The sequence below is a fragment of the Heteronotia binoei genome, chromosome 3, assembly GCF_032191835.1.
Source record: "Heteronotia binoei isolate CCM8104 ecotype False Entrance Well chromosome 3, APGP_CSIRO_Hbin_v1, whole genome shotgun sequence".
NCBI lineage: Eukaryota > Metazoa > Chordata > Lepidosauria > Squamata > Gekkonidae > Heteronotia > Heteronotia binoei.
The window spans coordinates 175988227-176001858 of NC_083225.1; the positions used below are offsets into that span (position 1 = coordinate 175988227).

At 45.7% G+C, this 13632-nt stretch overlaps 1 protein-coding gene across 1 annotated transcript; it reads left to right on the forward strand.

Moving 5' to 3' along the window:
• Positions 1-201: 201 nt before the first annotated feature.
• VSTM5 (V-set and transmembrane domain containing 5) lies at positions 202-13521 on the forward strand. The gene is made up of 4 exons (XM_060235192.1): positions 202-514; positions 8225-8548; positions 9536-9673; positions 13111-13521. Exons 1-4 carry the CDS (start codon positions 448-450, stop codon positions 13152-13154), a joined length of 573 nt encoding a protein of 190 aa, XP_060091175.1. The 5' UTR covers positions 202-447; the 3' UTR covers positions 13155-13521.
• Positions 13522-13632: the final 111 nt, after the last annotated feature.

The following is a 13632-nucleotide window of genomic DNA, read 5'->3' on the forward strand; positions in this document are numbered from 1 at the left end:
GCCAGAACTGAAACCTTTTAAAATCAGCTTCTCTGTCCCTCCCATATGCTGTAAAGTTGGCAGTGCGTCTCACTGCCTCTCCCTCTGTTCTCTGTAGTAGTTTCTCCTTTCCCTTTTCCCTCACCTCAGCCAATGACATCCTCAGTCAATATCAGTGGATCTGAGGGAGTGAACTGAAGCTGAAGCCCGGCCTTCTTTCTCACAGTCCGGCGGATTCTCAGGCAAAAAGCAAAAGGAAGGGAACATGTTTGAGGGAATCTGGTTATTATGCTGACCTTCCACAGATATTCATTTCAAAACTCTGGAATCCGTTCAGTTGTGGCTGCTGCCCTGGAATGGAAGGAGGAAAAGGAGAAGACCTGCTTCCCTCCCCATCTCCCTCCCCAGAAGCATCTCATGATGTGCTACTCAGTTGAATGAACACAGACAAGCTTGGGTGTCTTTCTAATGCGGCCTCTTGCCGGTCTACTGCGCATCGGGACCCTCTTCCTCACCATGGGGTGGACTGTCCAGAGTAAGTGTCTTTCTTTCTTCAACCCAGGTCACTGGGGGTCCCTTTCTACATTAACTTTGTGACTCCCCTTCCCCTTGGTTTTGGCGTTGTGGAGGTACCTCTTCTCAGACAGAATTTCTTATGTAGTAGGGAGAGATAGCAATGGGGAGTATGCACCTGTTTGTTTGTTTTTGCCTAAGAGCAACTTTGCTGGATCAGGCTATAGGGCCAGACACCAATTTCCAGCACCATCTAGCCCAGAGGTGGCCAAACTCACTTAACATAAGAGCTGAGCCACATAGTATAAACATCAGATGTTTGAGAGCCACAAGACACGAATGTCAGATGTTTGAGAGCTGCAAGAGAGGAAGGAAGGAAGGCAAATAGATGGGGGAAGGGAGGAGACAGAAGTGGAAAGAAAGCAATTTTAACTGCATTACCCTAGCTGCTGGCTGGGTTGGCTAAGTGAAGTGATATAAAGAGAGAAATGCCTTCTCCAAGCCAGCTTACAAGTTGGTGGGGGCTTCAAGAGCCACACAAGATATGTGAAAGAACCACATGTGGCTCCCGTACCACAATTTGGTCACCCCTGGTCCACCCAAAAACTACTCCCTCTCTAACCAGTGTCCCCGACTGGTATCCATAGATTCCTTCCGAACATGATGTTTTAGTTATATCACAGTGGTTATTATTAGCCATATTAGCTGTGGGCAGCAATGGTTCATTGCTACAGCTTGTTGCAGTGAGTTCCATCTGTTAATTGTTCCATGGGTGAATGAAATATATGTTGTCTGGCCTGAAGTCACTGCTTGTAGGTTGAACTATCTGTCCTCAGTTCTTGTGAGAATGGGAGAAGAAATCTTTCTGTCCACTTTCTCCACACAAATTCTAATTGGTAAGGACTTCTGACATGCATCTTCTCCTTTAAAAACTAGATAGCCCCAAACCATTTCCTTGGAAGGAAAATTCCCCAGCCTCTTTTGATCGTTTTAATGACCCCCCCCCCTGCACTTCATTCGGCTCTGCTTTTGATATGGGCAAACCAGACTAGTGAATTCTGAATGTGGCTTCAGCATCGCTTTCTATGAAAGGCATTATTATGGCAATGGTTTTCATTCCCCCCACCCCTTTTCCCAGATGAGCATATCTTTTCTAAAGGCTGGCAAAAGTGATGCTGGAAGAAACAGTCACAGCTTAAATTTTCCACGCCTCATATTTTCTTCTCTGCTTTAAGCCTTCCACACCCTTTTCATTGTGTTGTGAAGTACAAGCATTTGCCAGGCTGTAAGCCAAACTGGATGCACCATGCACAGTAGGTTGGCAGTTTTATTGTCCAGTGGAGTTGGGCTTGGAATTAAAAACAAACCCCCTCCCCCCAATTCTCTGGCAATTGTTCTCACTGTTTACTGAGATTTTTCAGCACCTGGGAGAAAAATATAACATGTTCCTACAACCAAGACTGGAGTTGGAGTGGAGCACTCACACACACACACACATCCCAGTACAGTGTAGTGTACCTAGACTATTGCACTGGATTTGGAAGGGTTAGGTTTGAATCACCACTCTGTCATGCAACCTCTCTGAGTGTGAGTGACCTTGACTGTCACTTTCTGCCTCTCAGCCTTCCCCTCCTCAAACCTCGCCCTCTCCAAGCTCTACCCCCACCCCAAATCTCCAAGTAATTCTTAGCCTGGAGCAGACAACCAGGGGTTGCCAAACTGTGGTTTCGGAGCCACATGTGGCACTTTCATACATATTGTGTGGCTCTCAAGGCCTCCACCAACCCATTGGCCTGCAGCTTGGAGAATGCATTTAAAGTTAAAGTTTGGCCTAACATGCATAAGAACATAAGAACTTAAGAGAAGCCATGTTGGATCAGGCCAATGGCCCATCCAGTCCAACACTCTGTGTCACACAGTGGCCAAAAGACCCAGGTGCCATCAGGAGGTCCACCAGTGGGGCCAGGACACTAGAAGCCCTCCCACTGTGCCCTCACCAAGCACCAAGAATACAGAGCATCACTGCCCCAGACAGAGAGTTTCATCAATATGCTGTGGCTAATAGCCACTGATGGACCTCTGCTCCATATGTTTATTCAATCCCCTCTTGAAGCTGTCTATGCTAGTAGCTACCGCCACCTCCTATGGCAGTGAATTTCATGTGTTAATCACCCTGTGGGTGAAGAAGTACTTCCTTTTATCCATTCTAACCCGACTGCTCAGCAATTTCATTGAGTGCCCACGAGTTCTCGTATTGTGAGAAAGGGAGAAATGAGTTCCTGCTGGGCTTTTTCTACAAAACTCTGAATATCAGAGATGATTATATATAACCAGGCCGGGGTAGCCTGATCTCATCAGATCTCGGAAGCTAAGCAGGGTCAGTCTTGGCTAGTATTTGGAAGGGTGACCTCCAAGGAATACCAGGGTCGTGACACAGAGGCAAACAATGGCAAATCACCTCTGAAAGATCTCTTGCCTTATACAAACCAAGTCTAGCTCGCCACCTAGTGGTGCATAAAGCCAAAAGAACTAGAACTCCTGGCTGCCAGATAATCTTAAGATCTCCTGGCTGTACTACACACATTACAACAACAACGACGATGATATAACCAAATATAAAAGACAGGATATTTCTCCCCAACGTCCCCTTTGTTACATTGAAAAGGGTTTTTTTTTACTGTCTATAATACCCGATGATATTTTGACATTCTTACAACTTGTCTGACATTCTAACCACTATACTGGCAAACATCAGTTCCCATGAAAGGTTACGTTCTGAATAAAACTAAGTTGGTCTTAAAGGTGCAATCGACTCCTATCTTGTTCTGCTACTTCAGACCAACACGGCTGCCTACATGGATCTATCGGCATGTTTTTTCATTCCTTTGCAGTGCAGCACGCTCAGTATGTGGGAGATCAAGATTCCGCTGGTCCTCTCTCAGAACAATGGCATTCTCTCACTGTTTCATGAGCTGTGAGGTATTCCCGGCCCTGCTATGCTCGTGCCACGATGCCGTGCTGCCCCTGGGAGTGCGCGGAGAGGCGTGGACTGTTTGCTTTCAAGGCAGGGACGAGTCTGTTTGGATTGGGCAGGCTTGGGAGACATGAGATTCATGGACAAGTTTAAACCTGCAATGTATGAAAAGGAGAAGCTGCAGTGTGCAAGAAGAAGCACGGGGTTGATGTTTAAAAAAAATATGTTGTGGATGGCATGCTGGAAGTTTCTGGCCCCTTTGCCATAGAATTGGCCACCACTGGTGGCAACAGGAGACGGAAATATGTGTTATAGGCAGGGCTTTTTTTTTTGAGCAGGAGCTCCTTTGCATATTAGGACACACCCTCTGATGTAGCCAATCCTTCAAGAGCTGACAGGGCTCTTAGTACAGGGCCTACTGTAGGCTCCAGGAGGATTAGCTACATCAGGGGGGTGCAGCCTAATATGCAAAGGAGTTCCTGCTACAAAAAACGCTCTTAGGGTTGTTTAGAAAATTAATGGAATTTGGAGGTGGAGCCTGGGGAGGGCAGGGTTTCAGGAGAGGAGGGACCTCAGCAGGGTATAATAAATACCATAGAGTCCACGAGGGCTTTTTTTTTTTTTGTAGCAGGAACTCCTTTGCATGTTAGGCCACACACCCGATGTAGCCAATCCTCCTGTACTAGGCCCTGTAAGAAGAGCCCTGTAAGCTCTTGGAGGATTGGCTACATCAGGGGTGTGTGGCCTAATATGCAAAGGAGTTCTTGCTACAAAAAAAAAGCGCCCTGGAATCCACCCTCTAAGCAACCGGTTTCTCCAGGGGAGCTGATTTCTGTTGTCTGAAGATCAGGTGTAATTAAGGAAGATTCCAGGTCCCACCTAGAGACTGACAACCCTGTGTCAGGGCAGCAGGTGTCAAGTTCTGTAAGGTTCTCACCATTAAGCTAATGGTGTACAGTTCTCACTAATGGTAATTCAAAGGTTGTTTATTAATGGTATAGGCAACAGGTACCGTGCAAGATCTTTCTTGCTGATACTAAGGGCCTTAGTCTCTCTAGATATAGGTTCAGGTCCAACCATTATACATTCAAAATGCAAAGTGCCAATATCCACCAATTATATCCCCTTCATCCCCCCCCCCTCAGTTCTCACCATCACAGTTCAGCAAAGTGAAAGCATTCAGTCTCTGAGTTAGATAACACCGTTGACCTTGGTACCACAATGCTCATCTTCCCAGGGTAGAAATGGCAAATATAATACGGTATAGACACAACAGGCAAATATGCAATGATAAGCAGCTAAGCGGGACCCACAGAGGTTACATGCAGTCATGCAGCTTCACAGTAAATCACGGTAAGAGTACAGCTAAAAAGTAAATCAGGGCAAGAGGCACTCTTGACAATAGGGTAGGGTTGCCAGGTCTGTGTTGGAAAATACCTGGAGATTTTGGGGGTGGAGCTGGGAGAGGGCGGGGTTTGGGGAGGGGAGGGGCCTCAGCATGATATGACGCCATAGAATCCACCCTTCAAAGCAGCCATTTTCTCCACCCTTCAAAGCAGCCATTTTCTCTGCCTGCTGGAAATCCAGGGTTATTTTTGAGCAGGAACGCAGTTCCAGCTGGCTTGGGGTCAGGAGGTGTGGCCTAATATGCAAATGTGTTCCTGTTGGTCTTTAAAAACACAGGAAAAACCCTGTGCAAAACAATGGTGATGTCAGGGGGTATGGCCTAATACGCAAATGAGTTCCTGCTGGTCTTTTTCTACACCCCCCCCCGTGGAAATCAGTTGTAAAAGCGGGAAATTACCAGGCCCCACCTGGAGGATGGCAACCCTACAGGGCAGGGAAAGGAAAGGATAACGTGCCATAAAGATGTGTGCAGATGTGTGTTTTCTTGAATTTCTGCCCAATATTGTTATGGTTTCTCCTCCTCCTCCTCTTCTTCGAAGCTGTCTGGCTAGCTGAATTCCAAGCAGCTTCTTGATATGATGGGCTATCTGTATAGTTTTGAATCAACTCTATGGATCCAGGGAATTATAAATGCTTCATTTTAGGATGGCAAAATCCCAGCTGACTTAAAGGAGGCAGTGAAGTGGCCCCTCTTCCAGGCTCAGGCTACGTCACTTTAGTTGAAGAAAAAAAAAAATCACCATTTCAGAGGGAAACTGGTAGGACCAGATGGTAATAGTGTTACTGCAGGCTTTTCTGGAGGAGACTGCTTGAAGTCTGGTTTGAGAAACTGAAACAGAAACTGTTTTGGCTACCCCGATGGATACCTTACCTTTTGCCAAGAGAAAGAGTTGGTGGGAGTGAACCTGTTGATTCTCATTAATCTCTTGGTCCTCCTGGTCTACCAATGTAAGACCAGCCCCACTGTATCAGAACCGGTAGCCAGTCAGATGCCCCCAGAAGGTCTACAGGGCCTCTCTCCCACTGTTGCTCCCCAGGAACTGGTTTTGGAGGTACAGTGTCTCTGAACATGGTGGCGACTCCATTCATCCTAGTGTTTAATAGTCAGTGGCCCTCTGGTCTTCCAATAAAGTGAATTAAGGATTTTAAAAAAATAGTCAGTGGTCCTTATTGCATCCTGTGGCAGTGAGTTCCACTTAATTACACATTGTGTGAAGTAGTTCCTTTTGTCCATCTTGAATCTATAGCCCATCAGAGAGCCAGTCTGTTGTAGTGGTTAAGTGCACGGACTCTTATCTGGGAGAACCGGGTTTGATTCCCCACTCCTCCGCTTGCAGCTGCTGGAATGGCCTTGGGTCAGCCATAGGTCTCGCAAGAGTTGTCTTTGAAAGGGCAGCTTCTGGGAGAGCTCTCTCAGCCCCACCTTACCTCACAGGGTGTCTGTTGTGGGGGAGGAAGATAAAGGAGATTGTGAGCCACTCTGAGACTCTGTTTCAGAGAGAAGGGTGGGGTATAAATCTACGTTCTTCTTCATCTTCTGCATCAACTTCACTGGGTGCCACCCAAGTTCCACTATTCTGGGAGAGGGAGAAAAAGTGCTCTCTAGCCAATTTTCCATCCTGTGTTGGCTTTTACATTTTCAAAGGGAGAGCAGGCATGTTTCTCTGTGCTGCATCCTGAAGGTTTTTTGCACTAAGCACAGCCTACTAATTGAATTTGATCCTCTGTTCCACCCTAAACAATCCGCAACTCCAGAGCAGAGTGTCTCATTATATCCAGTAATCTCTCTCTCTCTTTGGTGCATCGTTTCCTCAACAGGGAGAAGAGAACAATCAGCTCAAAGGCTGTTTGCTTCTTGGTTGGTCCTAAAGAAAGGAATTCTGCTGTTCCTCTAAATCTGGGGTTTGTTTCCCGCGCCCCCAACAAACCAATACAAGATGCCTGCAATTTTTAAAAGGGGTGTCTGCTGTTTCTCTTGTAGCTGCCTGCAGTTATTGATTTCTATTTTGCAGCAGTGATTTGCAGCCCTTTTTGCTGGCACAGTGGCATTGCAAGCAGCCTTTTGCTGCTCTCTTCCCATGTATAATGCAGATCCTTTGGCAGCAAATTAGCTGCTCAGACTTGCAAAAACACAGTCGCTAACTTCAGATAGATCTCGTTTCTCTGACTATGGTAAATTGGGTTTTTATTAGGAGACTGCCTTATTTTAAAAGGACTTTTAAAATTATATTTATACACACTAGAAGCACATGTGTATGTGCGTTGAGGGTTGTCAAATTGCTTCCAGCTTATGTTGGGACTCAAATTAATGTCTTCCAAAATGTCCTATCATTAACAGCCTTGCTTGAGTCTTGCAAACTGAGGGCCACGGCATCCTTGATCGAATCAATCCATCTCATTTTTTCCTCTTTTCTTACTGCCTTCAACTTTTCTTAGCATGATTATCCCCAGTGAATCTTGTCTGCACAGAATATTACTGTTGGTAACCTATCTGGAACTGTAAAAAACTGAAACGAAGGATCTTACTGAACTGAAGCTATGGAGCCAGTTTGGTGTAGTGGTTAAGTGCACGAACTCTTATCTGGGAGAGCCGGGTTTGATTCCCCACTCCTCCACTTGCAGATGCTGGAATGGCCTTGGGTCAGCCATAGCTCTCATAGGAATTGTCCTTGAAAGGGCAGCTGCTGTGAGAACCCTCTCAGCCCCACCCACCTCACAGGGTGTCTGTTGTGGGGGAAGGGGATAAAGGAGATTGTAAGCTGCTCTGAGTCTCTGATTCAGAGAGAAGGGCAGGGTATAAATCTGAAATTCTTCTTCTTCTTCTTAGTGAGAAGTGCCTTGTCATGATTGGAGCTTTGAGAAAACCTGGAAGGCGAAAACAGGTTCTGAATTTCTGGATACCTTGTTTAGCTCCTGTACAGTAAAAATAGACATTTTCTGCACGTCTAAGTATCTACATTGACCCAGTTGACGTTCACCTGTTCCCCTTGGCATTCTTAAGGTGGTCCTTTGTTCTATTTGCTTCACAGGAGACCGAACCTGCACCTTCTATGAAATTGACTTAAGAAAAAAGGAAATTGCCTCTGTGGACTTTATACACACACACACATACACATACATATATACATACACACACACACACACAGTTAAGCATTTGGCTTTTCTCCTGCTGATGTTTCATTTGCTATAAATATATTTTGATAAGGCCAGTATATTTTTGTGTTAGAGTAACTTTATTTGTGTTAGCTTTCAGAAGCACAACTGAGACTAACTCATTTGGAGGCTGGCAACATTAGACTTGCAAAAAGAAAGATTGCAACCCTAATGAAACTTCTTCTTTTTTTGTTCCAGGAGAAGTTTCATTGCATGTCCCGCAACCCAGTCTAAATGCCACAGTGGCAAAGAATGTCCTGCTGTCAGTTGCTTATACCTGCAAGGGAGTCCCCGTTATCGAGTGGAAGCACACAGCAGCGTGGGGCACGACCAAAATCATTGAGTGGAAACCGGGGACTTACACCAACATCTCCAGCAGTTACAGAGACAGAGTGAAAGTTTATAGCAATGGTTCTCTACAGATTCTGAATGTGGCAATGAGGGATTCGGGCTATTACTTGGTCACAGTAACGGAAGAGTTTGGAAAAACATTCTATGGCACTATTTTACTGAATGTTTATGGTAAGGATGACTTCTTGGGTTACCGACTCTGGGTTGGGAAATTCCTGAGCATATGGGGGTGGAGCCTAGATAGGATCGCCAACCCCCAGATGAGGCCTGGAGACCTTCTGCTTTTACAACTGATCTCCAGCTGGCAGAGATCAGCTCCCCTGGAGAACATGGCTGTTTTGAAGGGTGGACTGGACTCTATGGCATTGTACCATGCTGAGGCTCCTCCCCTCCCCAAACCGCCCTCTTCCAGATCCACCCCCAAAATCTCCAGGTATTTTCCAACACATACTTGGCAACCCTAAGCCTGGGGTGAGTGGAGTTTGTGGAGTGACCTCAGGTGGGCATAATGGTATTGAGTCTACCCTTCAAAACCGCCATTTGCTCCAAGAGTGAACTGAACTCTTAAGTCTAGAGATCAATTGTAATTCTGGGAGATCCCCAAGCCTAACATATATGCACTCACACAAAAAACTTAGCAGAACAAAAAAGAGAGAGGTTCCACCTTCTCTCCCCCCCCTCTTTCCCCGCTGTGCCAATTTTCTGTTTGTGGGGAATTCTTTTTATGTGGTGAAGTTTTCAGTGACTCCCCAGCCCCCCCACAGTGTTCTTACGTGGTATAATCCATTCTGTACCTCTGGATTTTACTGCCTGTATACTCAGGGCCAATGTTCCCTCTAAGCTGTGGAGTCTTGTGAGCAAAAATTCTAATTTTGAGCTATTGGCATTAAAGTTATGAATGAGAGATTTGGCTGCTGAACAGATTTAGTTAGCTAAATTAGTTAGCTCAGCGCTACGACAAAGATGCGTGAGCTAGAGGCTAAAAACTGTGAGCTGGCTCGCACTAACTTAGCTTAGAGGGAACACTGCTCGCCTTAGGGAGAGGAAAGTAATGGGGGAAATTCAGAAAGTCAAAAGACCTTTTCACATGATTACTGAGCTGAACTGATCTTAGCCTGGCCCAGCATCAGCAGTGCTGTCTTTCTCCTCCCTCTGTAGAGATCCGCTATGAAGACTTGCATTTTGTGGTCGTCTTCTTTGCCTTTCTCACCGCTGTGTCTGCTGCTCTCATCTGCCTTATGTGGTTGTGCAATAAATCCTTGCATCTGCTTCAGAAGGAGAGGCATAAAATGACAGGTAAGGACAGCCCATCTTATTTGGTTATTGCTCAGGGTGGCATAGGTCTTCTTCATTTAATCCTCACAGCAATTCAATCAAAGCCACAGCCAGAGACCTAGCAACCTTAGGAAGCTTTGCCTATATAATAATATTTCAAATGCTGAACAGTCTAGTTTCCATCATCCTTCCTTACAAGAACTCTGTGTTGCAGAGCACGGTTTTTTTGGTAGAAAAACCCCAGTAGGAACTTATTTGCATAGTAGGCCACACCCCCTGATATCATCGTTTCAGGCAGGGCTTTTTGTAGAAAAAGCCCAGCAGGGATTTATTTGCATATTAGGCCATACCCCCTGACACCAAGCCAGCCGGAACTGCATTCCTGCTCAAAAAAAGCCCTGACGCAGAGTATTAACAGGCCTCTTACAGAGCTGAGGACTCAGCTGGAGAAATGGCCAACGTGCCAGCCTGCCGGTTAAGATCCGTCTCTCAAGCCCTGCTTTCTTTGCCCCAGTCTTCAGAGGTAGGCGAGTGGTGACTAAAGACAGGGCATTTTTTGTGGTGACACCTTGCCTTTGATATGGCCTCCCGGCTGAGGCTTGCCTGACACCTACTTTACTTTTAGGCACCACACTAAAGCACTTTAAAAAAAAAAAAAAAAACTAGGGTTGCCAGGTCTCCCCCTGGCCACTGGGTTGCCAGCTTCAGGTTGGGAAACTCCTGGAGACTTTGGGGGTAGATACTGGGGAGGGGTGGGACCTCAGTGGAGTACAACGCCATCCATTTTCTCCAGGGCAACTGTTCTCTAAAGCCTGAAGATGAGCTGTAATTCCAGGAGATGCCCAGGCCCCACTTGGAGGCTGGAATCCCTGCTTTTTACACAGGTTTTTAACTGGGGGAGGTTGTGTTGTTAGCCTTTTAATGGCCTGCTCTGTTTCACAGATGATTTTATGCTGCTTGTCTTTTTAATGGGTTGAGTTTCATACTACGGTTTCTAAGGATAAGCTGCCTTGAGCACGACTCTGAAGAGGCGTCAAAGAAATATTCTAAATTGGAAATTAACATGAAATAAGTACGTGATAAAAATACATGGTCCAACTTCTCCTGCATTGTGCTTCTTCACACTCCAGTTTGGACACCCACAGTTGAAATGGCCCTTAAGACAACTCCCATACATTCAAAATTAGGGAAGAGATTCTAGCCAGAATTCATGGGTCAGGAATGAGAAGCCATTGAAGTTAGACGGCTGGTTGGCCCGGAGATGAGTTCCTCTGGGAGCCAATATGGCATCTTGACTTTCTTTCTCTTAGCTCCAGGCCACAGAGGGTGAACTTCAGAGTTCTTTGTGATAGCAGAAGGGACCAAGGCACACGTTGAACGTGCCTTTCTCTTGTTCATCCTTTACTGGTTGTTCTGCTGCTTCCTGCCTACCACTAAACCATTAAAGCAGGGGTGTCAAACAAGCAGCCCAGAGACCAAATCAGGCCCTCGGAGGGCTCCAATCAGGCTCCCTAGCTACTGGCTGTCATCTGCTTCCTTCTCTCTCTCTCTTGCTTCCTTCTGCATACTTTGCAAGGTGTGCTCAATTGCACAGCAGACCTACAGAGCAAAGTGTTTTTTCTCTCCATTGGCTGAAGCTTCTCCCTTCGGGAGGAAGGCAGAGCTTGCTTTGCCAGGCTCTCTCAGTTGCACAGCAGAGCTACTGAGCCAAGCTTCCTTCTATTGGCTGAGACTCCTCCCCTCCTGGTCTCCTGGGAAAGGAGGGAAAGAGCCAGAGCTTCCTTTACCCAATTCCCTGGATCCCATGGGAAAGATACAAAGAAAGCACCTTTAAGACCACCAAGTGCTAATGCTTTAATTTTTTTAAAACAGAATGATAAGAGTTGGAAGGGACCTACAGGATCTAGTCCAGCCACCTGCACAATCTTTAATTGTGTTTGTCCTTTATAAACTTTATATCTCTGTTGTCTAATCTTAAATAGGTACATGCATGGCCCGGCTGAACAAGGTCTCATTTACCGTATGTCAGATCCAGCTCTCATAACAAATGAGTTCAACACCCTTGCATTGAAGGATCCTCTTGAGAAATGTTACCTGCAGATCCTCCCAGAAAGCTGGCCTTGTTTGCACATGCAGGAATCTTTACTGGCAGCTGCAGCCATGTAAAAAATGGGTGTGCTGTCCATTGCACTCCCAGTTCATATGGGGCTACGGTGAGGTTTGTTACCCAAGGATTCTTAGCAGGTGAATGAAGAGGAGGATTCATTCTTGAAAAATGACAGCCTGAATTTCAGAGAATTCAGTCAACTGGAAGCAATTGAAGAAGTCTTTTCTCTTCCTCGACTTTGCTTCCTCAACCTCTTTTGCAAGCCGAGAGGCTGGAAAGATTCTCCAAATGTGCTGAAACAAAGAAACGTCACTATTTACAGTGCTAGCAGGTGTGAGGAAGGAAGGCAGAAATCATTTCTGAGTAGCTGTGCAAACAAGCAAGCCTGTTTTATTTCAAAAATACACGTTAGCTCCCTCCCGTGAAAGTGGAACGTGATAAAACAGTGTAAAAACTAACGTTAACGAAGTACTGAAAACCCAGCCAGCCACTGCATACATTGGTAGTATGCAGCTCTGCCCCGACCTGGATAGCCCAGGAAAGTCAGATCTTGGAAGCTAAGTAGGGTCAACTCTGGCAAGTACTTGAATGGAAAACTCTCCCCATATGAGCGCCCCCACCCCCGGGCCCTGAGGTCAGCTGTACATCTTCTTGTGATCCCTGGTTCTAAGAACACCCGACTGGCTCCAACAAGGTCCAGGGGCTTTTGGTCCGGGCCCACACCTGGGGGAATGAGCTTCCGCTGGAGATCCGGGCCCTGCGGGACTTATCCGAGTTTCGCAGGGCCTGTAAGACGGAGCTCTTCCGCCAGGCTTTTAATTGATCCAGCAGGTGTCCCCTGAAGTCATCGCTTCCCCCAGCACCTTACCATCTAGGTGCTTAAGTTGTGTTGGATGCTATTTTGCTAATTCTGTAATTTTACAGATTTTGTAATTATGATATTGTCTAGTCTGGATGTGGTTTGTTTAATGTTTCCGTAAGGTTTTTAATGTTGTAAGCCGCTCAGAGCCCAATTGCAGGATAGGGCATGGTATAAATCGAAAAATTAAATTAAATTAAACTTCCTTGGAATACTGGCGTCAAGGGCAGGCTTTATTCTGCCTTCTCTCTGAATATCTTCCATGCCGCCAGTAGAGGGCAGTCACCGTGACTTCTAGGTGCACACACACAGATATAAAAATACAAAAACACAGAGACAGACACACTCTGACTCTAAGCCAGCATTTAGTGATTCTAGGTACCTTACTATAATCTCAGTTTAGGATAGTCTCCCCAAGCAACCTGCTTATGTTAATTTTAAAATGTCTCTTTTCCAATTCATCCCTTCCACATATTCTCCTCTTATTTACAGAAAGCGCAACTGAAGAGACTGAACTGCAAATGATAGGATGTTAGCAAAGATCTCCTTGAATGTACAGAAGTCAAATTTTTCTACCTCAGAAGAAAACAATGAAAGTGGGGGAAGGAAGCCAGAGCACAAAACGGGTTTTGTATGCTCTGGATGGGGCGAGATGGAAGATACCTCAGATGAAAGACTGATCCACACAGAGCTTGAAAGTTGCTGCTGTTTCAAAGCCATTATTTAAGGAATGTGCTGAAAGATGGAATACTTTTTAAAGGGTGTTAATACCCAGGGAGGAATGCAGCCTATGTGTTCTCAAGAGGATGTGACTCAGCATTTTGTGACTGCGCACGGGCAGCAGCATTTTAAATGCTACAACTGTCGATTGAAATTTTAAAAATAAATTTACAAAGGCAGTTATGCTTCATGTCAAAGAGGTTCTAAAGATCAGGTGGCTTGTTTGTAGAACTGGTTTTAGTACTGCCTGGGAAAAACACATTGTCACTCATTTAACAATTCCACTCTGGGGCA

Bases quoted from the DNA above. Each gene is read 5' to 3' on its own strand.
- VSTM5 (XM_060235192.1), top strand. From the start codon at position 448: ATGCGGCCTCTTGCCGGTCTACTGCGCATCGGGACCCTCTTCCTCACC. The intron at 515-8,224 runs GTAAGTGTCTTT...TTTTTGTTCCAG, and splicing joins CATGGGGTGGACTGTCCAGA to GAGAAGTTTCATTGCATGTC. The intron at 9,674-13,110 runs GTAAGGACAGCC...TCTTATTTACAG, and splicing joins GGAGAGGCATAAAATGACAG to AAAGCGCAACTGAAGAGACT.